At 54.7% G+C, this 25,423-nt stretch overlaps 2 protein-coding genes across 2 annotated transcripts; both read right to left on the bottom strand.

Annotated features, from left to right (window-relative positions):
- Positions 1-10,044: 10,044 nt before the first annotated feature.
- INAFM1 (InaF motif containing 1) lies at positions 10,045-10,930 on the bottom strand. Its single transcript, XM_079723614.1, has one exon. The coding sequence runs from the start codon at positions 10,850-10,852 to the stop codon at positions 10,292-10,294; it is 561 nt and encodes a 186-aa protein (XP_079579740.1). The 5' UTR covers positions 10,853-10,930; the 3' UTR covers positions 10,045-10,291.
- An 862-nt stretch (positions 10,931-11,792) lies between these two features.
- Positions 11,793-23,871, bottom strand: CCDC9 (coiled-coil domain containing 9). Its single transcript, XM_079723379.1, has 15 exons — positions 23,821-23,871; positions 22,041-22,114; positions 21,802-21,906; positions 20,051-20,152; positions 19,619-19,867; positions 18,092-18,175; positions 17,829-18,002; positions 17,052-17,233; positions 15,333-15,379; positions 15,085-15,217; positions 14,537-14,627; positions 14,018-14,447; positions 13,587-13,679; positions 12,489-12,538; positions 11,793-11,925 (listed from the first exon to the last, which is right to left on the bottom strand). Exons 2-15 carry the CDS (start codon positions 22,041-22,043, stop codon positions 11,908-11,910), a joined length of 1,761 nt encoding a protein of 586 aa, XP_079579505.1. The 5' UTR covers positions 22,044-22,114; positions 23,821-23,871; the 3' UTR covers positions 11,793-11,907.
- Positions 23,872-25,423: the final 1,552 nt, after the last annotated feature.

The following is a 25,423-nucleotide window of genomic DNA, read 5'->3' as shown; positions in this document are numbered from 1 at the left end:
TTTCCCAAACCCACATATTATCCATCTCCCAGGTCTTTCCTTGTCTCATCTTTCCTGTCTCTCCCTCTTCTCCATTTCCTTACAACATCTGCTGTTTCTGTCTATCAAGTTGACAGCCAGAATTACAGCTGCCTCTTCTCTCTTGACGAAAACCACACTTTGATTATTTTTATCACAATAAAGTGGGAATTTTAGAACATCAGAAAACAGAGAATAGATAACAAGGAACACTCTCCCCTTGTTCCCTATCAAACTCAGTGTCAAGCACTTCCTAGGCGTTTACCATCATTGCTCCCATCCTCTGCCAGAAAGTGGAAATCATCCACAGTCCTGAGCCCCAGGCTTCCTGGGCAGTGGGGACAGACAACAAAAAGATTTCTCATGCTCTGCACAACGTTCTGAAAGAGGACTGGCTGACAGAGTGTTAAAATGTTCCAAGACCTTTACTGTCACACTAAGAGAAGAAATGAAGAGCCCGTGGTGTATCAGTTAACTATGGCTGTTGTTATAGACTGAATGTTTTTGTCCCCTCCAAAATTCGTATGTTGAAACATAATCCCGAATGTGATGGAATTAGGAGGTAGGGCCTTTGGGGTGAATAGGTGATGAGAGTGGAGCTCTCATGAGTAGGATTAGCGCCTTTATAAAAGAGACCCCAGGGGCTTCCCTGGTGGCGCAGTGGTTGAGAGTCCACCTGCCGATGCAGGGGACACGGGTTCATGCCCCGGTCCGGGAAGATCCCACATGCCGTGGAGTGGCTGGGCCCGTGAGCCATGGCTGCTGAGCCTGCGCATCCGGAGCCTGTGCTCCACAATGGGAGAGGCCACAGCAGTGAGAGGCCCGCGTACCGCAAAAACAAACAAACAAAAAAAGAGACCCCAGAGAGCTCTCTGACCCTTTCTGCCATGTGAGGACACAGCAAGAAGGCAGCCGTCTACAAACCAGGGAGTGATCTCTCACCAGACACAGAATCTGTTGGCATCTTGAACCTGGACTTCCCAGCCTCCAGAACTATAAGAAATAAATATTTGTTGTTTAAGCCACCCAGTCTATGGTAATTTGTTACAGAAGCCCAAATGGACAAAGACAGCTATGTAACAAATATCTCCAAATATTAATAGTTTAAAACAATAACTTTTCTTGTTGCTCACAGATCCATGGGTCAGCTGAATGGTTCTTTTGGTCTTGGATGACCTAACCCATGCATCTGAAGTCAACTGTGGGTTGGGTAGGTGGCCCTGTTTCTGGGAGTTGGATGGGTGCCTGTGGTCTGCTTGGTGCAGGCTCTCATCCTCCAGCAGGTTAGCCCAGGCTTATTCCCATGGCAGTGGAAACTTTCCAAGGAAGCAAACGGAAGACACAAAGACTCTCAAGACCTAGACTCAGAACTAACACAACATCACATCTGCCACATTCTATTGGTCAAGGCTAGCCCAAATTCAAGGGGTGGGGAAACTGATGCTACCCCTTGAAAGGAGGAGCTACAAAGTCAAATGCAAAGGGCGTTAAGTGGGGAGATTTGTGGCCACTTTTTACTTGTGACACTAGTGGGCAATGGTGATTCTATTCCATTATAAAGAGAAAGCAAGCCCAATTTTGAGTCAAAAATGGTGTCTTTCACAGAAGATCTGCAGAATGTGTGACTCGTGTTTCAGAGCAGGAAACAACCCATTTGTGACAGTCATTAGAGACGGTCTCACATACTGTGGCTCTCCTGGGCACATGGTAGGCTTCCACCTATTGGAGGTTTGGCAGGGCCATGTGACTTTCCCTGCCCAGTGAAACATGAGAAGAAGGAATATGTGCCACTTCAGTCTGCAAAGTCTAAGAATTAGTACACGCTTGACCATATTTTTAATTTTCCCTTGGCCAGTTGGATGCTGGCTGGGGCTGTACTCATCTGAAGGCTTGACTGGCTGGATGTCCCAGGGGGCTTACTCACATGACTGGCAGTTGATTCTGGCTGTCAAGTGGGAGCACGGCCAGGATTTTAAACCAGAGTGTCTGCACGTGCGCTCTCCAAATGGTTTGGGCTAAGAAGCAAAATAAAACAGTGAAATGAAACAGTTCAGAGTCAGATGGCCTGGTTTTTCATTTTTCCCACCCACTCATCCCCCCAACACACTCACTTACTGCTCTGCAAATTACTATTTAACCTCTCTGAGGCACAATATTAATATTCATGCCGTTCTTATCACCCTTACTGGATGCTCATACTTTGGTTCTCAGTTTCAGGTTTGAACACAACATCCAGGCCCTTTCCCCACCCCCCCTCCTCCCCCGCCATGGTGGCCTAGGCTGGGACATGACCACCTGTAGCAGGTTGGATTACTCTTCAGAAGTCTTCATTCCATCCACCTCATCTCCTTGGAAGGAATGTATAATACTTCCACCCCTTTATACTGGGCTTGGCCATGTGACTTGTTTGGCCAATAGTATGATGGTACACAGAACACAAACAGAGGCTTGACATGTACCTGTATAGTTAAGTTCACACCTCTGCCATCAACATGAGAGATCCTGGGATAGACCGCTTGTCCCAAGCATTGAATGCTCCAGCCAAGGCCAGCCAAGATCAGCCCATCCACAAACACCTGAGGCAGCCCAGTTAAGATCAGTGAGGCAGCCCGCCATGCCCAGCCCCAATCAATCATGCCCCAGATGACCTCAGACATATGGGATGGCCCAGCCAAGATCAGAAGAGCCATCCAGCCACAATCAGCTAGGTGACTTTCAGCATGAGCTAAATAAATGTTTGTATTGAAACGGAGCAAGACCCTAAGGTCCTTCCCCCTCCGCATGTCCTCCACCTGCCTTTCGTCTGTGGAAAAACGTTAGCCAAAGAATAAGTTTAATCGGAGAAGTGAGAAAATGAAGAAACAGAGGAAATCAGTCCAACAGGACTAAATAATAATGATAGTTTAGTCATTAAGCAAAGTCAAGGAACTTTTAGTTCCTTCTCAAGGGCTATAGATAATATTCTGAGCCTATCCTGTGAGCTGTCTGATACTGAAAACCTCAGCAAGTAGAAGAAGTTAACAACATGTTGACCAGATTGTAGCCATGACATAAGCTGCCACAATTCTGAGAACTGGCCTCAAGGAAATGGGAACAAACCAACCCTGGAACTGAAGATTAACCGTACTTAAAACAATCAAGATGATGCTAATCAGACCACTGATGACCAATTTCAAGACGACTGTCAGAGCTGATTGTGTTGTTTCTGCATGGAGCCCCCTCCCTCTGTCTATAAAAGCTCTTGTCCCCTGATTGTGGGGTTGGGGGGGAGTCAGCCTTTGAACAGGTGTCCACCCTCCCCCCACCACCACCAGTTGCCGGCATCCAAAGTAAAGAAAACTTTCCTTTCCACCAACCTTGCCTCTTTATCGGCTTTTGAGCTGTGAGCAGCTGGACCACACTTTCGGTTACAATGTGTGTACATCACACACAGGTTTTGATTGTTTGTTACCCAACTATAGTGAATTGATACATTCCCAGCAGTATATCCACAGACTCATCATCATTACATAGCTGCAGTGTGACTGTATGACCACCAGATTATTTTTATTTTATTTATGATCCATGGACCACATAGCAAGATGACACTGGAAAAGTCATAAGTAATTGTACCCAGACCAAATGTTAAATGCAGATGACATGGAAGGCTAAAGGCAGTTTTACAACCACATAAGTTTCAGGGTAGTGTGGTTGGCAGTTAACAGGCTGGAAAAGCCCACGCTCAGGATTTCCCATGACTTGGCTGGACTTCATCCAGATTTTTCCAGAGGCCAGATGACTTGTGATGTTGCAACAGATCAAATGAAAAAGCAACTCTGAAAATCCAGTTGTCTTCTCTTGAACTGGACATTACTTATTCTCAGAAATGTAAAATAATGCCATTCTTCTCATTAAATTTTTTTATTTTGGAAAATATAGCATTTCTCATTTAAAATGTTATTTATGTTTAAATGCGATGTTTCAAAATGTCCATCAACACATGAATAGATAAACAAAATGGGGTATCTGTGTGCAATGAAATATTACTCAATCTTAAAAAGGAAGGAAATTCTGACACATGCTACAACATGAATAAACTTTGAAAATATGATGCTAAGTGAAATGAGACAGGCACAAAAGAACAAATGCTGTATGATTCCATTTACATGAGGTACATAGAATAGGCAAATTCATAGAGACCTAAAGTAGAATAGAGATTACCTGGTGTGGGGGGGATGAGGAATTATTGTTTAGTGGGTAGAGTTTCAGTTTGGGAAGATAAAAAGAAATGCTGGAAATGAATGGTCATAATGGTTGCACAACAGTGTGAATTTACTTAATGCCTCTGAACTGTATACCTTTTTTAAAATTTATTTATTTTATTTATTTATTTTTGGTTGCGTTGGGTCTTTGTTGCTGCATGCGGGCTTTCTCTAGTTGCAGTGAGCGGGGGCTACTCTTCGTTGCGGTGTGCGGGCTTCTCATTGCAGTGGTTTCTCTTGCTGTGGAGCACGGGGTCTAGGCGCGCGGGCTTCAGTAGTTGCAGCATGTGGGCTCAGTAGTTGTGGCTCTCAGGCTCAGTAGTTGTGGCGCACAGCCTTAGTTGCTCCACGGCATGTGGGATCTTCCTGGACCAGGGCTCGAATCCATGTCCCCTGCATTGGCAGGCGGATTCTTAACCACTGCGCCCCCAGGGAAGCCCTGAACTGTATACTTAAAAATGGTTAAAATGGGGCTTCCCTGGGGGCGCAGTGGTTGACAGTCAGCCTGCCAATGCAGGGGACACGGGTTCGTGCCCCAGTCCGGGAAGATCCCACATGCCGCGGAGCGGCTAGGCCCGTAAGCCATGGCCGTTGAGCCTGCGCATCCGGAGCCTGTGCTCCGCAATGGGAGAGGCCACAACAGTGAGAGGCCCGCGTATCGCAAAAAAAAAAAAAAAGGTTAAAATGGTAAATTTTATGTTATGTACATTTTACCACAATAAAACCGCTGTAGAAACGCAATGGCTTTATCATGGTTATTATTTTTTTTTTTTTTTTTATTATTTTTTTTTTTGCGGTATGCGGGCCTCTCACTGCCGTGGCCTCTCCCGTTGCGGAGCACAGGCTCCGGACGCGCAGGCTCAGCGGCCATGGGTCACAGGCCCAGCCGCTCCGCGGCATGTGGGATCTTCCCAGACCGGGGCACGAACCCGTGTCCCCTGCATCGGCAGGCGGACTCTCAACCACTGCGCCACCAGGGAAGCCCTATCATGGTTATTTTTAAATGACTTACTAAATAATTTTTAACTTCTCAATCTTAATACTTAAATATATTTTTTAAAAATATTAATTTAGGCTATGCCAGGTCTTAGTTGCGACATGCGGGATCTTCATTGAGGCATGCGGGCTTTTAGTTGCAGCATGCATACAGGCTCTAGTTCCCTGACCAGGGATCGGACCCTGCCCCCCTGCATTGGGAGCGCAGAGTCTTACCCACTGGACCACCAGAGAAGCCCCTTAATGCTTAAATATCGATAGATATAACACACATACCAAAAAACTCTTTGGGTCCTCAAGAATTTTTAAGGATGTAAAAGAATCCTGAGACCAGTAAGTTTGAGAACTGCTGCTCTATGTGCAGCTGAGGCAAGCCTGAGCTAACTGTCCCTGGCACTTCTCTGCAAGGATCTACAAACTCCCAGGAAGTAAAGTTTCTTCTGGCCCAGGTGGACAGGCGACCTCTAGTGGAAGTATAAGGTATTGCTTGACAGCTCAAAATTTGAGTCATTTTGTGGAGTTCGCTGAAATTCTAAGACAGAAGCAGAGATGGTCACGAGAAATGAGGATTTTATTTCAGCATATTAACTTTAAACCGTGAACCATGTTTCCTCTCCTGCACATTCACACACATACACACACAGACATTCACACGGAGATCAACGATCACATGCACACACACAAAATTACATACAGACATAACTAGATGCTCACACAGTCACAGACACTCAGACAAGATCAAACACACACTCACACACACCATCTCTCCACAGACCCCCATATGTACACACACAGAAATACTTTCACACACACAGACACAGCTTCACACATGGACACACACTCATATAGTCATACACACAGACACACTTTCACATGCACAGACACACACACACACACTAAAATAGCATATCGTTAACAAAAGGGATTTAGTAAATGAACGTCATTCTCTATTTTTAAAAAAAGATCGTAATGGAAAATGAAAATGGAAAATGGCTTCCCAAAGCCATTAAATAAATGTTGAACAAATAATTAAGATGAATCTAGGTTTGGCAGCGTGCCCAATTAGAGGTCCACAATCCCTTAGCTGAAGTCTTTGGGGACAGATGCGTTTCAGAACTCAGAACTGTTCCAATTTTAGAAAGGTAATTCTGAGCGAATGCCATATATTATGTAACGCTCCCAGGGGCTTGAAGCAGACCCTGCTCCATCAGACATGTTAATATATTTGCAGCAAAATGTGTGAAAATTCACACCAACGGAGATAAATAGTGTTAAGAACGTATATTAGCTGATTTGCCGCCATGTGAGACTGGGCCAAAATGACCCCCTGAAGAAACTTTTTTTTGGTTTTCAGAGCTTTTTGGAATTCGGAATTACGGATAAGGGATAGGGGATTCTATCGGCAGGCCCTTCACACGTCATCTACCTATACTCCTGCTCTGATTGTTGTAAATTTTCGACTTCAGCTTGGACGTGGGAGAGGACGGCAGGATCCTGGAGGACTGCGACTCTTTAGCGCCCCCTCCTGGTAGCCCCAGTCCTTGCAGTTTGGCTGAGGATTTGTCATGTCTGCCGGCTTTGGCCAGATCCAGCAGTTGGTCCTGATTGGTCTAACCCTCCTGGCACAGGCATTGGTTCCGGGGTTGTCATGTGACCCAAGCTGATCCAATCAGACTGAAGGCAAGCCCTTTGGCTCATCAGTAGGGTACCAGGCCTCCCTCTCTCTTTAGGATGGGAATGAGGAGCTCACAGGTGCCTGGATCTGTGGGCACCAGGTGAAGCCGCTTGGGGATGAGGCCAGAAAGAACTAGAAACAGTTAGATCCCTGCGGTGGCCATGGAATGGCGCTGCTCAGATCTCCCTTTAAGAGATCCTGCTGCTGACAGCACAGCTGTCTGACAGCCCCACCTCATTGGTGCCAAGGCCGCGCCTCCCTTGGGCAGCTCCCAATGAGAGAACACAGTGGGTACTAGTGCCAGCCCACTGCAGCCCCACCCAGGACTCCTCTGATGGGCAACCTTTGCTCAAAGACCGCCCCATAGACACACACACCCCACCCCCACCCCACAGACGTACAGCCAGAGGCTCCTCTGACCCAGTCCCTCTTTCCCTCTCTCCTTTCACAGCTGTCAGGCTGATGGATGGTGGTGACTGTCCACTTCAGAATGGTTAAAATAGTAACTTATGTGCCATGGGTATTTCACACACACAAATTTGACCACCCACCTCTCCTGGCCTCTCCATCACCACCCTGGTCTAGCCGCTATCGTCCCTCACCCGAATCACGGCTGTGGCCTCCTTACTGGGCTCCCAGCTTGCACCCCCGTTCCCTGCAGTTCATTCCCCACGTGGCAGTCGGAGGGTCCTGTTAACACCTATGTCGGGCTCAGAAGCCTCCCACTTCTCCACCTCACTCAAAGTAAAAGTCCTCACCCTGTCCCATGGGGCCCTGCACAAACTACCCCCATTCTCTCTCCCCCAACCTTCTCCTGCCCTCCCTCTCATTCACTCTGCTCCAGCCACACTGACCTCTTTGCTGTTCCTTGAACAAGCCAAGCAGCTTCAGCCTCAGGGCCTTTGCACTTGCTGTTCCTGATTCCTGGAGCACTCTTCTCCCAAGACCTGCATGTCCTGCCCTCACTTCTCTTAGGCTTCTAGCCAGTAACCAGCAACTTCATCACTCCCTATCCCCTATGCCCTGATTATTTTTCTCTTTTGTGCTTATTCCTACCTGATAGTAATAACATATACTTAAGTTATTCATCTATATTTCTTGTCCGTCTCTTCACTGATATGTCAGCTCCATTGAGAGCAGAAATTTCTGCCTGTTTTGTTCCCTGCTGTGTCCCCAGTGCTTAAAATAAGACCTGGCACATAGTAAGTGCTGCATAAATATTTGTTAAATGAAAGGTTAAGAGATAACGACCAAAAGAGAGCCTGCGAAAAACAGGGAGAAGGGAAGAGAAACACACAAAAAAGGGTGGGGGGAGGAGATAGGGGAGTGAGGGAGGCTGAACTAGGGGGAAAATGAGAAGGGGGGCTTGGATCAAGATGGGGGGAGAAAAGTGAGGAAGCAGGATGAAAGAGAGAGCGAGCTGAGGCGAGTGAGTCAGAACAGAGTGAGGGACAGAAACAGAGATAATGTTGACAGACATCAGACAGAGAGACAAAGATTGAGAGACAAAGAGAAAAGGGGTAGACGAGACAGTGGTGAGGGAGACACACAGATGAGAAACCAAGAGAGCAGGAAAACGGGCTGGGAGAAGTGAGTTGAGAACTAGAGAGAAGGGGGCCAGTGGGAACAGAGATGGAGTCCCTCCCTCTAACTCACCATTGGCTGGTGTCCAGGGCTCTGGGCTGACTGGATATCCCTTGGGATCCAAGCTGTGGGTTTTAAAACCCCGAGGGACAGAGGTGGAGAGAAAGAACATGTCATGCTTTTCTATGGGCTTCAAATTGCCAGCTTCTTTAATCCTCAGAGAAAACTTTATGAGTTAAATACTATGATCATCTTCATTTTACAGGACCAAAGAGGTTGAGTTACCGGCCCAGTCACACAGCTAGTGAGAGGAAGAACTAGGATTTGAATCTGGGTATCTTGGCCCAAGGTCAGTGCCCCTAACCACCATCTACGCTAACTGGAAAAAGGTGCTGGCTTCCTGAGTTCCATTCAGTCTGGAGACACCCTCTGGGAAGTGGTGCTGGAGGGGTAGGGGAAGCACAGGAGGTAAACAGATGGACATTCCTAGCCAGGGACATATCCACAGGTGTCCCAGTCTAGGAAAGAGGCTCAGCTTCACCATCCTGGGAAAGTCTCCAGTTCAAGGGAGGTAGATGGACAGGAAACCACTTCCTGCTTGTAGGGTCCAACGCCCTGCCCAGAGCTAGGCCTTAGTAGTCGGGATGGGAAAACGGACTCTACCACCTCTGACTCTTTTTTTTTTTTTTTTTTTTTTTTGCGGTACGTGGGCCTCTCACTGTTGTGGCCTCTCCCGTTGCGGAGCACAGGCTCCGGACATGGAGGCTTAGCAGCCATGGCTCACGGGCCCAGCCGCTCCGCGGCATGTGGGATCTTCCTGGACCGGGGCACGAACCCGTGTCCCCTGCATCGGCAGGCGGACTCTCAACCACTGCGCCACCAGGGAAGCCCTACCACCTCTGACTCTTTTAGCAGGACTGGAGTTCCTCTACCTTGGTTTGCGGGCAGCACTGCAGACCAGAGAGGTTGCACTGATCTTCAAAGGCAGCAGCGTGCTTTGATAACTTCCTCTGTGATTTCCAGAGGGGCAGAGAAGCTCTACCACCACCCCTGTCCACGCTCATCTCTCAGATCCCAGGAAGAAGGCCTCATTCTCTCCCAGCAGCGCTCTTCCATCTCCAGGTGACTTAGCCTCTGTCCCCGACATTATAATTATACGAATCACAACTCCCAGAAACCCAGCTCTTGCTGAGATCACCCCATCTCTCATCTCCTCTGCTGTAACAGGAGGCCGGACCCTTTGCTCCCCTCCAGAGGAACTTGACCTCTGCCCCAAGCATGCAAAAAACTGCGAAGTCCTTCACACTGCCTGACCTTCAACTGCCCTGTTGCGGACAAGCCTCTTCTCCTCACCCCAACCCAGAAAATACATGATACCAATGGAAGAAGAAAAGGGCCCCCCTAGGGAAGGGGAGAACCCACACAGCCCACCTAGGAAGAGAAACGAAGATCAGATGCCAGGAAGGACTTGCCTTCACAAACTTGAGAGGGGCGGCACCTCTGTAGACAACACGACAAACACAGCACGAGGCAGCTGGGGCTGAGTTTATTGCAGCTGGAAGATGGATACGGAGATTCAGGGAGAAGGGGGGCGAGCTGAAGACTCTGTACTCAGAATACTAAAGAGGGAGCGTCAGGAGGCAAAGATCAGTATGCGGTCGGCCAGATGGTGGAGGACCAGCCTGACGGCAGAGAAGCTGCGAGGGGCGAGGCCCAGAGCCAGCCCCTCTTCGCCCCCCACTCTTCAGGATGACGGCTCCGGAGACACCAGACGATGTCATGAAGAGGGAGCCAGACCCCAATCCGGGAACGGCGCATCCGCGGCGGGGGCGCCGGGCTCTCGAGGGCCGGCGGTCCATCTTGGGTGAAAAGGAGGGTTACCCGGGTCCTCGCCCTCCGCGGCCTCCGGCGTCTCCCCCGGCGTCTGGAGGTTCGGGAGGCGGCTGGGGTCGCTGTGGTGGCGGCTGGGGTCGCTGTGGTGGCGGCGGCGGCGGCGGCGGCGGCTGTGCGGCAGCTCGAGGTGGGGTCGCGGCCCGCCAGGGGCTCCCAGGAGACAAGAGACCGAGGCAGCGTCGGGCACCGAGGCAGGCAGAGCACCCGCGCGGGCGCCGCAGGGAGAGGACTGCGCGCTGGGCGGCGGGCCGGCTGGGGCCGCAGGAGGCCGCGTGGGAACCCAGATGAGACCGTAATAGACAGCAAGCAGCACGGCAGCCAACGAGACGCAGAGAAAGTAGGCGCAGACAGGAGCCAGGCGCAGCCAGCGGCCCCGCGGGCCTTCGCTCAGCCCCGCGCCACCCGGGCTCTCGCCGCCGCCACCCACGCAGCTCGTGCCCCGCATCGCCGCAGCCCACTCGGCCCAGCGCCACACCCCGCACAGGACCCGCCCCCTGGGCCCGCCCCCTCCAGAGGACCGCCTTCGCACTCTAACCCTCCCTCGTCCAACCCCGCCCCCGCCAGCGTGGTCACGCCCCCGCGCGGGCGGGCCTCCTCCGCGTTGTAAGCCCGCCCCCTCCTCTGCCTCCGGCCAACCATCATCAACCTAAGGCTTAACCACAGCGTTCTGACCCCGCCCCCCACTGGCTCTGGGCCCGCCCCAAGCACGCAATACCTCGATTTTTCTCAAACGTAGGTCTCGGCCCAGCCGACACCCGCCAGGCTGGCCAGGCAGATGTTATACCTGTCCCGGCGCTTAGCTCCGCTCTCCCTTTTCTGTCCTCCTCCCTGCGCCCTAACCCCGTCCCCTTTCGGAACTCAGGCTCCTTCCAGGCATCTAGCTCCACCACTCCCTTGCCAAGCTCAGGCCTTTTAAGTCCCGCCCTTCCTTAGCCGCAGTCCCGCCCCACTTGTAACTTGCGTTTCTCCAAGCTAAACTCTACTCCAACATTCGATCCCACCCTCTCCTCCCCCTACCCTCACCCATCTTCGGTCCAGGCTCCACCTCTTTTCTCCACTAGTTTGAGCACCCCATTCTAAACCACGCCCTCCGCCGCTGGCTGCGCCCCACACCGGCATAAGGGATTCCCATCTAAACCTGCTCTCGTGGTTCCATCCCACATCCTAACATCCTCCGTCCCATGGTTTAACTCCGTACACCAGAATTCTGGCCCCACCCAATCACCCTAACCACGCCCCCTCACGGGACGTGCCTCCTTCTCCACTCTGTGTCCTGAGGTCTAAGCTCACACCCCGAAGCTCCAGATCCGCCCCACACACCAGTCACGCCCCCTCCCCATCTCCTCCCCCACCACCCTCAGTTTCTCCCTCTCTAAAACCATGGGGTCCAGAGTGGGCTCGGGGGAGGAGAGAGCACAGCCCGGAGATCCAGACTAAGCCCCTCCTGCCTCCCCCTCCCCATCAAGGAGGGGAAGCTTCAGTCCCCTCCCAGCAGCGTCTTCAGGAATTCGGGGAGGCCTGTGGGAGGGGGGGAGGGAAGACGTATCAGGGGGGGTGGAGGAAGAAAGACCCCCTTCCTCCCGCCTCTTCCGCCACGGAAAAGCCCGCCAAGCACAGCAACCCAGCCTGCCCCCGCCAGCAACACAGTTCAAAGGTTAGCGGAAGCACTGCGTTTAATAGAGACCGGGCTGGCGGCCGAGGAAATCAAGTCCTTCAGGAGTCACCGGCTATTCGCCATGCCCCAGATGTAAGCTCCTGGAGGCGGAAAACGGCCCGACAACTGGCACCTAGACCCCCATGGCCTCCATAAGGCGGTAACTCGTGGGCGTCTCAGCCACCCCGGTGCCACAGCGCCCCCCATTTGTGAGACTGAACTACTGCCCTGGCCCAACCCGGTTCACTATCCCTGGCTCCTCCCCCCTTACATTTAACCCTCTCCTGGCTGGAGTGTGGCGGAAGCAGAGGACAGAGGAGCGAGGCGGCAGGAGGTTAGTGCAGAGCGCGGAGGCCACTGTCGGCGGGCGCGGTCAGCGGGCGGCCCCCGGTGGCGAAGCGGCCGCCACCACTTTGCAGAAACGCACCCTCTGGAAGTCGGTGATCTCCGCCGTCTCCTGGCCCTCAGGGTCCGCCTCTGGAAAGAGAAGGGGTGGTCACTGGAGGGCAGCAGTAACCCCTACACCCCTACCGCCGGACCCGGGACGCTCTAGCCCCGCCTCTCTGCCCCACTGAGCCAGGCTGCCGCCCACCCCGCGTTAAGCGGTTTACGAGTCTCAGGCTCCTTTAATCCTCGGAGTGGACCCACGCAGCAACAGCCACCCCAGCAGTACCCTGTTTACAATCGAATACATAATCTGATATAACGAGATCGCAGTCACGTGACCCAAAGGCAAAGCGCTTGGGCACCCCGGCCTCAGCCACCACCATAAACTCTGTCCTCTCGGATCGCGGCCCCACCCCACCGCGGGCCTAAGCCAACCTCTATCACGCCTGCCCTACAGGACCCACCCTTCACTTCCCTTGCCCACCTTCTGAGTCCTAACCAGACCTTCCTTGGCTCTGCCCCGAAATCCTAATCCTACTCCTGGGGGAGGTCCGTGGTTCACAACCCAGCTTCCACCTGCTGGAGGTGGAGACAGGGTTGGCCTCTTGCTCCAGGTCCGGTGGACCCAACATTCTATTTTACCCCAATTTTTTTACCCCACTATTTTACGTATTTCTATTCTAATTTACCCCAGTTTACTAATTTACACCTCAAAACTCTAATCCCGCCCACAACTAAATCTATTACTCTGCCCCTCCCCATTCTTATTTTTGACCTTAAATTTCTAATCCTGCCCTTAACTCCTCCCCCTGAACCTAGCCCACCCCCTTATTTTTAGATTACTTTCCAGAATCCCTGGGATGGGCCTCTAAATCCTAATCCCATCCTGGCTCCACCTTCTCACCCGCAAGCCCCATCCACACTCAATTCCTAGCGGCTCGGCCCGGGGGAAGTCCTTCCTTTAGCCCCACCCCCTTCACGCCCACTTTTCCCAGCAGCGTAACCCCACCCCCCGTCCAGCTGCTCCCCACACCCATGGTGGAGACCCACTCCACCACGTTCTACTGCCCCCAAACCTCTTCCCCTCGACCCAAGAGGAAGCGGAAGGAAGAAGGCCACCGCACAGCCGCTCCCCCACCTGGAGCTGCCTCAGACCCCTCCTCTTCAGCTTTCTGGGTTCCTGGGAGGCTGGGCCCACTCTTCAAGGAGGCAGGGGCTGGCTCGTCACCTCCTGGAGAAGGAGGAGGCCCAGTCAAGCCCCTAACCCCTCCAAGTATCCCCCCACCCAAGACAGAAGGCCCTGGGGGAGTGAGAGGGGGGTTGAAGGACACACGTGGGGAGGGTCATTGGAGAAAGTGAACTCTTTATTGGGGAGGACGCTCTGAATGGCTCACAGTAGGGCAGGATCTGAGGGTGGGCATTCCGGAGGCAGGCATGGCCCATCCTCCCTAGCCACCAGGGCAGTGGGACACATGGGGTCCTGGGGCTCAGCCTAAGGGTCCCCCATGCACCCCTCAAGCACACACACAAGCAACCAGCTTCATGCATTGCCAAAAGGCCAGGCCTCACCCGGAGAGAGGGCGTCAGCCGGATGGCCGGTCCGGGGAGAGTTCAGCTCCATCTCTTCACCCCAGTCGGACACAGGCTGGTGGCCCCCGGTGGGCGAGAAAGGGCTGGAAGGCGTGGCAGGGGCCTGGGGGAGCGGCAGGGGCTCCTCCGGCCTAGCGGGCTCCTCCGGCCCAGCAGGCTCTTCATCGCCACGTTCCTCGGTGGGGCTCCCGCTGGGCTCAGCCTCGTGGGGCCGGTGGTCTCGGGCTGGTTCTTCTCCCTCCTCGTCAGCCTCTTCTTCTTCCTCGACCTCCTCCTCCTCCGCATCCTCACTCATGTCTTCCCACTCCTCGCCCTCCCCGTCCTCACCCTCGCCCTCCTCGCCCTCGCCCTCCTCACCCTCGTCCTCGTCCTCGGGAGGCCGATGGGCAGGGGCCGGGCTCTCGGGCGGCTGTGAGGAACACAAGGCAGGTCGGGGAGAGGGTGTGGGCCCTGGGCACCCTCACACCACCACCTGCCAGAGATGACACGCCGCCCTACCTGCGTGGGCGCCTCCTCAGGGGGAGCGGGCTGTGTGGGCTCAGGGGCTGCGGACGCTGCCTCTTGCGTCTCCCAGCGGTCATCGTGGTCACTGGAGGGAACAGAGGAACGGGGTGAAGCCCAGGTGGAAAGAGGAAGGGTTTCCCACCCCCAGCGCCCACCCCAGAGACAGAGCTGCAACATTCAACTGGGTGGGGGGAGCAGGCTGCGAGATGTCCAGACCGGGAGGGAGCTGGCACGGTGGAGCACCCAGGAGGAGGAAACGGTGGGCGTGTCCGCCGGGACGGACAGATGGAGGAGGGCCAAGTGGCAGAAGAGGACCCGGATGGGAGCGGGGGAGGAGACAGATGAGGGCAAAGTGGAGAGCCAGGCCCCAACACCCCCAAAACCAAGTTCCTGACCCACAGGGAGACGAGTGCCCGAGGCAGGCAGGGTCAAGACAGGACAGACAGACACACCCTCCCACACACAAGCCAGAGAACGGCCATGGGTAGAGCCACACAGCCCCGCTGGGGTTGTGCACATGCCAGGGGAAGGGGTGCCCCCACCTGTAGGCACGGGGGGCTGCCTTGGCCTGGGGTCGGCCGCTCTTCCTCTTCCTGCGGCTGACCTCAGTTTTGTGCTGGGACAGGAACTCCCTGAAAGTGGGGGGCTTGGGAGGCCGGGCCCAGGCCTGGTCATCTGCAACAAAACCCAGGGGGAGTTGGAGGTGGAGGGCACGGCACAAACCACGCCCACCCCTCCCCTGGCCCCGGCCCAGCCAGCTGCCTCACCCCAGCCAAGGACTCCCACTCACCGTAGCGGTGGGATGGTTCCAGGGCCACGGCAGGGCCATCCTTGAACCTGGGGAAAGAGAAAGGGGGTGAGCAGGCAGCTGGGGGCACAGGGAGGACAGGAGGGTGGGAAGAGATTAGGGGGAGAGATGGGGGCCAGCGTCAGAAATCAAGATCATAGAAGGCAAGGTGGTCAACCAGAAGCGGGCAGAGGTGAGGAATGTCACTGACTAAAAGGAGGACAGGACCAGGTGAAGGACAAGGGGCAAATTTGACATCATAGTGACAAATACAGAAGAAAAAAAATTCAGTATTTGACAGCCTGCCCACCCGTGAACAAAAATTTGGAAAGTACATGATCCCCAGCTCCCTGTCCGGCCTCATTTCCTATCACTCTTTCTCACCTCCCCAGCTAAGCAAGTTCTCCTACCACATGGAGCTCCTGCCTCAGGGCCTTTGCTCTTCCTCAGATCTCTCAGCGACTCAGTCCCTAACCTCCTTCAGCCCTCAGTCTGGAGGCTTTCCTAAACTTCCTAATCACATATTATTACATATATTATCTAAGTCCAGAACAGTAGCCTCCAACCCTCTCCGTACTCTGCTTCATTATTCTTCAGCATCTGACATGAGCTCTATTCATTGCCCATCTTTCCCACTGGACTCTACGTTCCATGAAGACAGAAGCATTTTCCTCACGGCTATATCCCCATCACCTAGAACCTTCCATGACACGTAAGAGGGACTCAATAAACGTTTGCTCATGAAATCATTGCACATGTGCAGTAGTGAGACTTGTTGCCAGCTGCTTTGAGGACATAAGAGAAAAACAATTACTTTCTCAGTCTTAACCCTGAGAACATCTCCCCAAAAGCCCCACCTGTCTACACCTTAGAAAGATCAGCTACAATATCTGTGCAAAACATTTCTCACGCTGGCACAGGCTAGCTCACAATCCAAAAATAAATGCTCCGACCGCCAGGCACACAGACAAGATCCTCTTTCTTCAGCCAGCGCCACGGCAGAGGATAGGGGATGATGCAAAAACTACAGCTGTCGACCTTAAGACTGCCGTTGGGCGGCTCTGCCAGAACCTCTCTGTCTTCGCTATGGAAGTCGGTGCTCCTGTGGATGATGACTTTGCTTTAAGTTTGACTAACGGGATGTTTCCTGGGACCCGAAAGGGGACAGAGTCAGACCTGAGGATAATCATGCTGCCGGGATAAGGAGTCTGGGTTGGTGGGGAACAGGTTAGAGGGATGAAGGGAGGATGCAGAGGTGTAATCACTGTAAGTAACTCTTCATGCCCTCCCTGTGTGAGAATTCACATCTGTGCCCTTGGCCACGTAGCCCCTGCAGTACCACCCACTAGAGTGGGCAGAGTTGAAGTTCCTGCCACAGCGATGCAGGGTCTGCTGGCTAAGAGAGTAGGGAAATGTGTCCACTCTCCCTCCTGCACATCTGCCAGTGCCATGGCCAGCACGTCCCCGGGGAGCCCGAAGGGAAGGCACACCCAGGTAGACCCACAGCTTCAAGTCCAGCCTGGATCAGCCCAACCCAGGAGACCTGTGAACACGTGAGAAAGAAATGCTTTCATGTGTCCCTGAGATTTGGTGGTGGTTATGCAGCATTACCTAGCAACTGCTAACTGATACACAGGGTGAGAAACCAGAGACGGGCACAGGAGTCAGAAGTCAGGGCCGAGGTCGAGAAGCCAAACAAGGGCAGGCAGGGCGGAGACTCACATGCCATCAGTTTTCTCAGCATCCCACTCCCTCCGCCACTGGCCGGTGGGCTTGCGGTGCCGCTGCAGCCGCTCCTGGTCGATCTTCTCCCGCTCCTGCTTCCAGCGCAGGTACTCGGACCGCTCTCGGCCCGTCATGGAGAGCGTCATGTCCCCAGTGCCACCCAGGCCGGCCCGGCGGCCCTGCCCCCAGCAGACAGGCAGTCAGGGCCCAGCGACAACTCTCCCCCGCTACAGCCCCTCCCCCAGGCCCTCTAAGCTAGGGGGAGGGGGCAGAGCCGCCGGCTCAAGGTCACACGTGGAGAAGATCAAAGCCACACCTGCCCACCTGCCCATGTGGCACCTCCTCAGAGAGGCCAGCCCAGGTCTCTGTCTCTTAGCAGCATCCCTCTCTCCTCTGTCCCCTGACCCGGCTGGGCTGGAGTTTTCTTCTCTACACTTACCATTACCTGACACCTTATTACATGGTCACTGATTTAGCCCCAGCACCCAAAACAGTGCCTGGCCCCGGCAGGGGCCCAGTAAATATCACTGACGTTGGTAATGAGAGAACATCGCCAAAACACCAGAAAGCTTCGGAAGGAAAGCAGTGTGGTGTTGGCTCAAGAACCGACAATCACTTGCGGGGGCGAAGCCTGAGTGCAGGGCTGCCGCCTCTCCCTGCTCTGTTTCCCCTGCGGCCGCATCCGGCCCTCCGCACACACCCCATCCCCGAACCCAGAGACTGGCTGCCGGAAGGAATGTCGTGGCCCCGGGAGCCCCGGCTGCCGGCACTCACCTGCCGCTCCTGCTCGAGGCCGCAACGCACCCGCTCGAAGTCGGGGCCCCCCCAGTTGCGCCCGTGCCGGCGGCTGCCTTCCCGACGGTCCCGCTCAGGCTCCTCCAGGGGCCCGCTGCGTCGCCGGGGGTCGTCCAGGAAGTTCCGCACTGGGTTGGGCTCCAGCACGCCTTCCTGCGGGTACACAAGAGGTGGGGGGTGTCGGCGGGCTCCCGGGGCCGGGCGGCTCCGCCCCACCGCCAGGGGGCGCCCGAGGCACTGACCCGCTGGTTGCGCTCGTACTCTGCAATCTTCTCCATCTCTTCGTTCATCTTCTCAATGTTCTGCTTGCGCCGCTCCTCCCACTCCTTGTTGGGGGAGTGGGGGGACAAAAAGAGACACAGGGCGTCAGAAAGAACCACTCAACCCGAGCGTCTGTCACCTTCTGAGGCTCTCTTCTTAGGCCTGCGTGCGTGGCAGCCCCTGGCTGGAAGCTGGACATTGGCTCTCAGTGTGTCCCCGGTCAACCGATAAGGGGGCTCAACGTACCTCGACTGTTTGTGCAAATACAGCGTGTGCTGACCGCCTGCTTTCCGTCTGGGGTCTGGAGTTTGTGCGTGTACTAGGCAGAGGGCACCTCCATGACCAGCCCCGGATAAAAAGCCTGGGCACTAGGTCCCTAATGAGTCCCTAGTCGATGACCTCTGACACGTATTGTCAATGCCGGAGGAATTAAGTGCAGCCCGTGTGGCTCCACTGGGCGAGGACTCTTGGAAGCTGGCACCTGGTATCCTCCAGACTTCAGCCCCACGGCCCCTTCTTTCCCTTTGCTGATTTTGCTTTGTATTCTTTCCCTGTAATAAATCTTAGCTGTGAATCTTTCTAGCAAAACTCTGAACCTGGGAGAGGGGTGGGAACCCCAGCACACTATGGCTGGCACGGTTAACAATGCCACAGTAATAACTCGGCACACGGCCAGGTGACCCCCACAATCCATTCTCCTCTCCTTCCAAGGTAACAGAATTTTAGATGAGCACGTGGCATTTCCAGGACTCAGCATACAAGAGAGAAATGAACTTCCATTTGATTGACGCCATGGCATTTTGGGGTCTTTCAGTTACAACAGCTTAGCACCTACAAATAATAAGCATCCTTAAATAACACGCACTGAGCGCTTACTCTGAGGGTTTCAATGTCTGATGTCACATGATGCTTACAATAACCTTTAAACCTGATTTTCATTCCCGTTTAAGAGAGAGAACCAGGAAGTTCCCAGAGGGGAAGTGAGCTGCCCAAGGACAGGGAACTAACAGAAGAAGGCTGACCCCTCAGCCACCATGCCAGACAGCCTCCCACTCTGCTAACCTGCGTGGTGGGGCACTGGGAGCAGTTACAGTAAGAACATCACTGTTTCCCACGAACAAATCCGGGGAGTGACACAGAGAGAGCACGTGCGTACGCACACATGCAAGAGAAAGCGTGCGCGCATGCGCTGCTGGACAGAGCCCACCGGACGGCACCAGAAAGAGAAAAAAGAGAGACGGGCAAGGGAAGGCAGGTGGGCAAGCACACAGCAGACAGAGAGCAAAACAGGAGAGACAGAAAGAGACAGGGAGAGTACCTACAAGCACTGGTCTGGAGGAGGGAAGGAGGGAGGGAGGGAAGAGATGAGGAAGAGCTGAAGAGAGGGGCCAAAAAAGAAGCAGAGAAAGATGGATGAAGGAGACAATCCGTTTGAGAGCAGGAACAGAAAGAGAAACAGGACAACGTGGAGCCTCGCCAGAGGACTCCAGCCCCTGCTCGGCTCCTACCTTGGATTTGCGGTCGGCATTTGAGGCATCTCCAGTTCCAGAGAGATGAGGGGACCCCCTGCCCCGCCCCCTCCGGCGGCGGCCCCCAGCTCCTCCTCGAGGCTGCTCCCCGGGACTGTCTTCCCAGCTGCGGGATGCCCGGCCCATGCCTGCCCGGCCTCCATGCTGAGGGGGGATCCGGCCTCCCTTGCTGGCCCCTGGGGGCCGAGGGGTCCCAGGAGACCTCCGGGAGGGACCCAGGTTCTTCTCCTGGAAAGGGGGGAGAGGAGGAAAGTACAGTCACTGGGGCAGGGAGACGGGGACATCCCAGGCCCAGAGGGCAGCTGCCAGGATCAAGGCTCCCACAGGTCTGGGGCAGCTGGGAAGGCCTTTAGTTCTCAACCCTCGCCCCCGCCCTGTACTCACGAGTCCCCACCCCGGTGTGGAGCTCACCATTTCCATTGCCACATTCTCCTTCTCCACGGAGCGGCCCTTCCGGGGAGCTGTCACCGCTACTCCCTCGAGTTCAGCTTTTTTACGGTCCTCCTCAATCTCCTGGGAGCAAACAACAGAGCTCGGGAGCGTCAGGGGTCCTCTGCACCAGCTGGATTCCCGCAGCCCCCCGAACTTCTCCCAGGTCTGCCCCGGCCCAGACCTCTCTCTGGAGCTCTAGATAAGAAAGCTGGTCACTTCAGCATCTTCCCTCAAACTCCACCAGGCTGTTCCCCTGCTCAGAACCCTCCTGTGTGCCCATCTCTGAGGCAGATTCAAAGGCTTCCCCACAGCCGACGGGGCCCTACAGAGTCTGGTCTCGTTACCACAATGAACCCACCTCCCACTCTCTCCCCTCACTCTGACTTCCTCACTGTTCCTGGAACCTACCAGGCTCAAACCTGCCTCAGGGCCTTTTTCACCTGCTGTTCGCTCGGACGGGAACACTCTTCCCCCAGAGATCCTCCAGTCCCTCACCTCCTTTAGATCTCCGCTCAAAAGTCCCCTTCTCAGGAAGGCCTTCCCTCACCAGCTCCCCTGCCAGTCTCTCACCCCTCCCCCTCCCCCCATCACTACCCCACATTATGTGTATTTTGCTAATCGTCTGCCTCCTCCCCGAGAGACAGAATCTGCCCCAGGACAGGGACATTTGTCTGTTTTGTTCACTGATGTAGACCCCGAGCCTAGAACACTGCCTGGCACACAACAGAGGCTCAGTATGTTTTTGTTTTTGTTTTAAATGAACGAACACATGAAGAATGAATAAATGAAACCCACTCCTCGTCCCATCTCAGGGACAGCCCCACCACCTACTCTGTCACCTGTGACAGGGACCTGGGCCTCGTCCTGGACCCTCTCTCCTAACCCAGCACGGCCCGTCAGTCACTGAGTCCCTCCCCAAAGCCCTGTCCCAGGCCGGGCACCTCTTCTCCACATCCCCCACTGAAGTCCCTGCCCCAGCTTCCTCCTTGTCTCCAGTATCCCCTCCTCCCACCCACCACCACACAGCAGCGAGAGGGGTCTTCCTAAAAAGGTATTCTGACCTGGCCCCACTCCCCCTCAAAGCCCTCCAGGGCTCCGCAGTGTCCTTAGGAAAAAGTCCAAACTCTTAGCCTGGTGGTGTTCTGGGCCCTGCATGGCCTGGCCCCAGCTGATCACTCCAGGTCAATATCCCCCAACTGACCCTCCAACTTTAAGCTCCAAGTTTTTGCACAAACTGTTCCCTCTGTGCGAAACGTGTTATGCTTTCCTTTTCGACTGGCTAACGGTCTACTCACCTTTTCGGTCTCAGAATCCCCTCCTCCAGGAAGCCCCCTTAGTATCCCCCGGGCTGGGTGAAGAGCCCCCTCTGGGCTCCCACAGAACCCTGAACTCCTCCATCCCAGCCTTGCCCATTCTGGGTCATCACTGACTGAAGCCACAGCTGGATCCCTACTGGCCTGTGAGGCCTGGGGCCCGGGGCCATCACCATCACTGCTGCTTCCCCAGCGCCATTCAGCAGTGGGCCTGGTGCAGTGAAGACACTGGAGAATACTTGTGAACAAATGAATGAATGAATGATGCAATGAAAGAAGGGATCCCAGGCTAAGGCCTTTGGCTTTTATCCCGAGAGTGATGAAAAGTCATGAAAAGGTTTTAAGGAAGGGAGAGGTGAGGGAAACTCACTGCGGGGAGGAGAGGGGATGGGGTCTCCCAGGGCGGGGCTAGGGCACCTGGTAGCGCCGGATGAGGGCCTCATTCTTCCGCCGAAGAGCCTCGATCCTCTTATCTAGCTCAGCATCCTTCTCCTCCTTCGATTTCAGATCCAGTGTGGCCGACTGAGAGGGGTAGACAGTTCAGAGACAGTAAGAAAAACCTACAGCCACCCCAGGGCCATTCAATCTGGTGTCTGAGAGTCAGGAACCTGGGTCCCCTCCTCCCAAGGCCCCAGAGACCCCACTTTCCTTCTCACCATTCCGCTGGCAGGATGGGACCAGGGTCCCAGCAAACCTTCCCTGCAGAATCTGGACACAGCACTCGGGGTTCCTGAGGTCAGAGGGAACAGAAGGACTAAGGCCAAAGACTCTACCCAATCTGTCTCCTCCTCTCCCATGACGGGGGCTCCTCTAACGCACACACTGCACGCGCGCACACAAACACCTGCACTCCAAGGTAATGTTAGCCCTCACTCCCACATCTTCTTGAAGTGCTAGCCCGTCCCTTACCTGGAAATGTTTAGACTCAGTCCTCTCCGAAACGTTTTGGACCCACCCATTTCCCATAAAAACAATGTAATCACACCCACCTTGGGAAAGTTCTGGTCCCGCCCCACCACTTAGGAAAACATCCCATACTGCTCCCTTCAAAACGAAAATTCTAGGTCAGTCTCCACACCCCTGTGCTGGGAGTTTAAACCCGGGCCTCTATCCCAGGGGAGCTTGAGGTAGAGCCTCTGTCCCAACCTGCACAAGAAAGTTCTAGGGCCAACTCCCTGTGCCCATTCCGGTGCCGCCCACATCCCCGTTAACAGTCTAGATATGCCTCTTTCCCAGGAGTTTCACAAACGCCTTATAACCCCACAGTCAATACAGTTCGAACCCCACTCCTATTTGCTGCCCCTACTCTCAGGAATGTTCTAGCCCCACCCCCAGCATCCTAAGAAAGGTGCCGCTGCCTCCCCGCACTCCCGCAAAGATTCCGCCAACAGGCCCGGTACCCACTGGAGAGACTTCCTGGGTCTGGCTTGACCTCCCAGGGGAAACTGTACCCGCCCAAGCGTGGACAAAATTGCCCCGCCCGCCCGCGGCTTTCTAGGGAAAAGCTTCAGTCTCCACCCGGTAGAGAACGCCACGGGCCCGCCCCGGGCCAGGGCAAACTTTCTGGCCCCGCCTTTCCCGCCAAAGCTGTGGCCCCGCCCACATGCTCGCGTCATTAATCCCCCCACCCCCGGCTTCCGACTTTCCCAGCCAACCCTCTGGCCCCGCCCTCTAGATCCCCAGGCAACAGCCTAAACCCGCCCCCTCCTTCTCGCGTTATTACACCGGCCCCGCCCCCGGCTCAAGAGCCAACACCCTGGCCCCGCCTCCGATTCGCCCTTCCTGGTCACGCCCCCTGGCTCCGCCCCCTCCTAGTCAAGTCAAAATCTGGCCCCGCCCCCCGGCACCCCTAGGTTCTGGCTCAGCGGTTAGCTTCTCCATCACACTCTGGCCGCGCCCCGGGCTCCCGCAAAACTTTCTGACTCCACCCCCAGCATTCTCTGCCAGCACTCTGGCCCCGTCCCCAGCTCCCCAGCATCTTTTTGGGCCCCGCCCTCACCCTCGGGTCAGCCCCTGGGTCAGCCCCTGGATCCGCCCCTGACTTCAAGGACCCACTTCCAGGGCAGGCAAAACTTTCTGGCCCCGCCCCCAGAGTTTTCGGCCAGAGTCTCGGCCCCGCCCCTAGCTCTCCGGGTAACACTGGGCCCCGCTCCCAGCCCAAGCACTACTTTTTGGCCCCGCCCCCAGCTGACCACCCACGCTCCGGACTCGCCCTCAGCCCGGCCCACCCTGGCCCTGCCCACCCACCGACGTCCCGCCCCTCCAGTACCCCTCCAGCTTCCCATGTGGGCGTCCAGTCCCCGCCCCCCGCAGAGTACTCTGACCCCGCCCCCGCGGGCTGCTCGCTAACCCGCCCGTACCCGCACCCGCTCCCTGTACGTGGGGCGTCAGGCCCCGCCCTCTCCGGGCGCGCTCCCGGCCCCCTCCCCCGCTCACCTGTCCCGGAGACCCCGCGACGTCCGCGACTCCGGCTCCGTCGGCCTCCGCGTCCGCAGCTCCCGGGCCGCGCGCGTCACTTCCCCCCCGCACCACGTGAAGAGGTGCACTAAAGCGGGTCACTTCCGGTCCTGCCGGCCGTTTCCGGGAGCCTTAAAGGCGCCGCGCCCCCCCGGGTGAAGGAGGGAGTGGGTTGAGCCGGTCCGCTAGGGTGTTCAAGGGTGTTCTGGAAGCTTGTGTTACTGCTTTATGCCTGAATTACATTCTTTCACGGAAAGGAGATACCATCCTCTCTCTCTGGCCTCTATCTGCTTCTCCTCTTTTCTGGTTCCGATAGATAGATGCCAGGCACTGGGCAATGACTCCTGGAAGCCTGACCTGCCAGCTTGTGCTGGGGGTGGATGGGGGATGCCCCACCCTCCTGCCAATGAAACCTTACAGTTAGTTGTGGGAGCTTAAAATTTTCAACGGAAAGAATCGTTTCTTCATCCTCTAAATCAGAGTTGAGTGACAGGCTGTGTGCTGGGGGGTGGGGGGTGAAGGGTGTTAAGGTGATGAAAAGGCAGACCCTATCCCTGTCCTCGTGAGGGAAGGCACAAGTACACGTGAAATAACAGAAAACAGAAATGTGGGCGATGTCTTGCAAGAAGGACTGGAGAAGAGGCTGAGGGTGTGAGGGGGTGGCTGTCCAGGCAGAGGGCACACAGCCTGTGCAAAGGCCCTGTGGTGAGTGAGCTTGGTGCATTCTAGGAACTGGAAGACGCTCAGAGAAGGACCTGCTGAATTTGGCTACAGAATCCAGAGGGTTACGTGCATTAATCAAAACTTAGACATAATTAATCTGTTTTTATAAGTGGTGCTAAATGTTATGGAACACGCTTACAGGAGGTGATGACACTTATAAGTGGGCAGACCAGATTCCCTGAGGTTGCTGATAATTTTATTTTGTGATTTAAAGCATGGAAAGGGGAGGTACCTTGCCCCTTATGTGGTTACGGTTAACAGCCTTTCAGAGACCTTCTCTACACATACAACTTAATTCTCTTAAAATTCCCCAGGAATTCCCTGGCAGTCCAGTGGTTAGGACTTGGCACTTTCACTGCTGGGGCGCAGGTTCAATCCCTGGTCAGGGAACTAAGATCCCACAAGCCATGTGGTGTGGCCACAAAAATAAATAAATAAGTAAATAAATAAATAAATATAAAATGCCCCAAATACCTGCTAAATTCAGGACACCCTTGCTTCAGCTCTTTATTCAACTGTCACTTCCACTTCGGGGCCTTCCTTGAAACCACCCATTTGACAATTTCAAAGTCTCTCATCCTTTCCTCTTCCAATTTTATTCCTCCATGTTACTGTTTACCCTCTAAACTACCATGTTTCACTCACTTCTCTTGTTCACTGTCTGTCTCCTCCACTATATTGTCTGTTTTATGTTCCCAGTGCCTCCAACTGTACCTTACACATAAGAAGCTCTCAAAACCTATTTGTTTAGTGAAACTTTTTTTTTTGGCCACACTGCGTGGCTTGTGGGATTTTAGTTCCCTGACCAGGGATCGAGCCCAGGCCCTCAGCAGTGAGAACACAGAGCCCTAGCCACTGG

The sequence above is a fragment of the Hyperoodon ampullatus genome (genome assembly GCF_949752795.1).
Source record: "Hyperoodon ampullatus genome assembly, chromosome: 18".
Classification (NCBI taxonomy): Eukaryota; Metazoa; Chordata; class Mammalia; order Artiodactyla; family Ziphiidae; genus Hyperoodon; species Hyperoodon ampullatus.
The sequence above is the reverse complement of the archived record's forward strand: the minus strand, read 5'-3'. Positions and strand labels throughout refer to the sequence as shown.

What these genes read in the sequence shown, in the direction of transcription:
- INAFM1 (XM_079723614.1), bottom strand. Translation starts at nt 10,852, where the DNA reads ATGCGGGGCACGAGCTGCGTGGGTGGCGGCGGCGAGAGCCCGGGTGGC.
- CCDC9 (XM_079723379.1), bottom strand. An exon ending in AGTACGAGCGCAACCAGCGG is followed by an intron (nt 18,003 to 18,091) that starts GTCAGTGCCTCG and finishes GTGTACCCGCAG; the next exon opens with GAAGGCGTGCTGGAGCCCAA. An exon ending in GGGGTCTGAGGCAGCTCCAG is followed by an intron (nt 12,539 to 13,586) that starts GTGGGGGAGCGG and finishes TTCTCTTTCCAG; the next exon opens with AGGCGGACCCTGAGGGCCAG.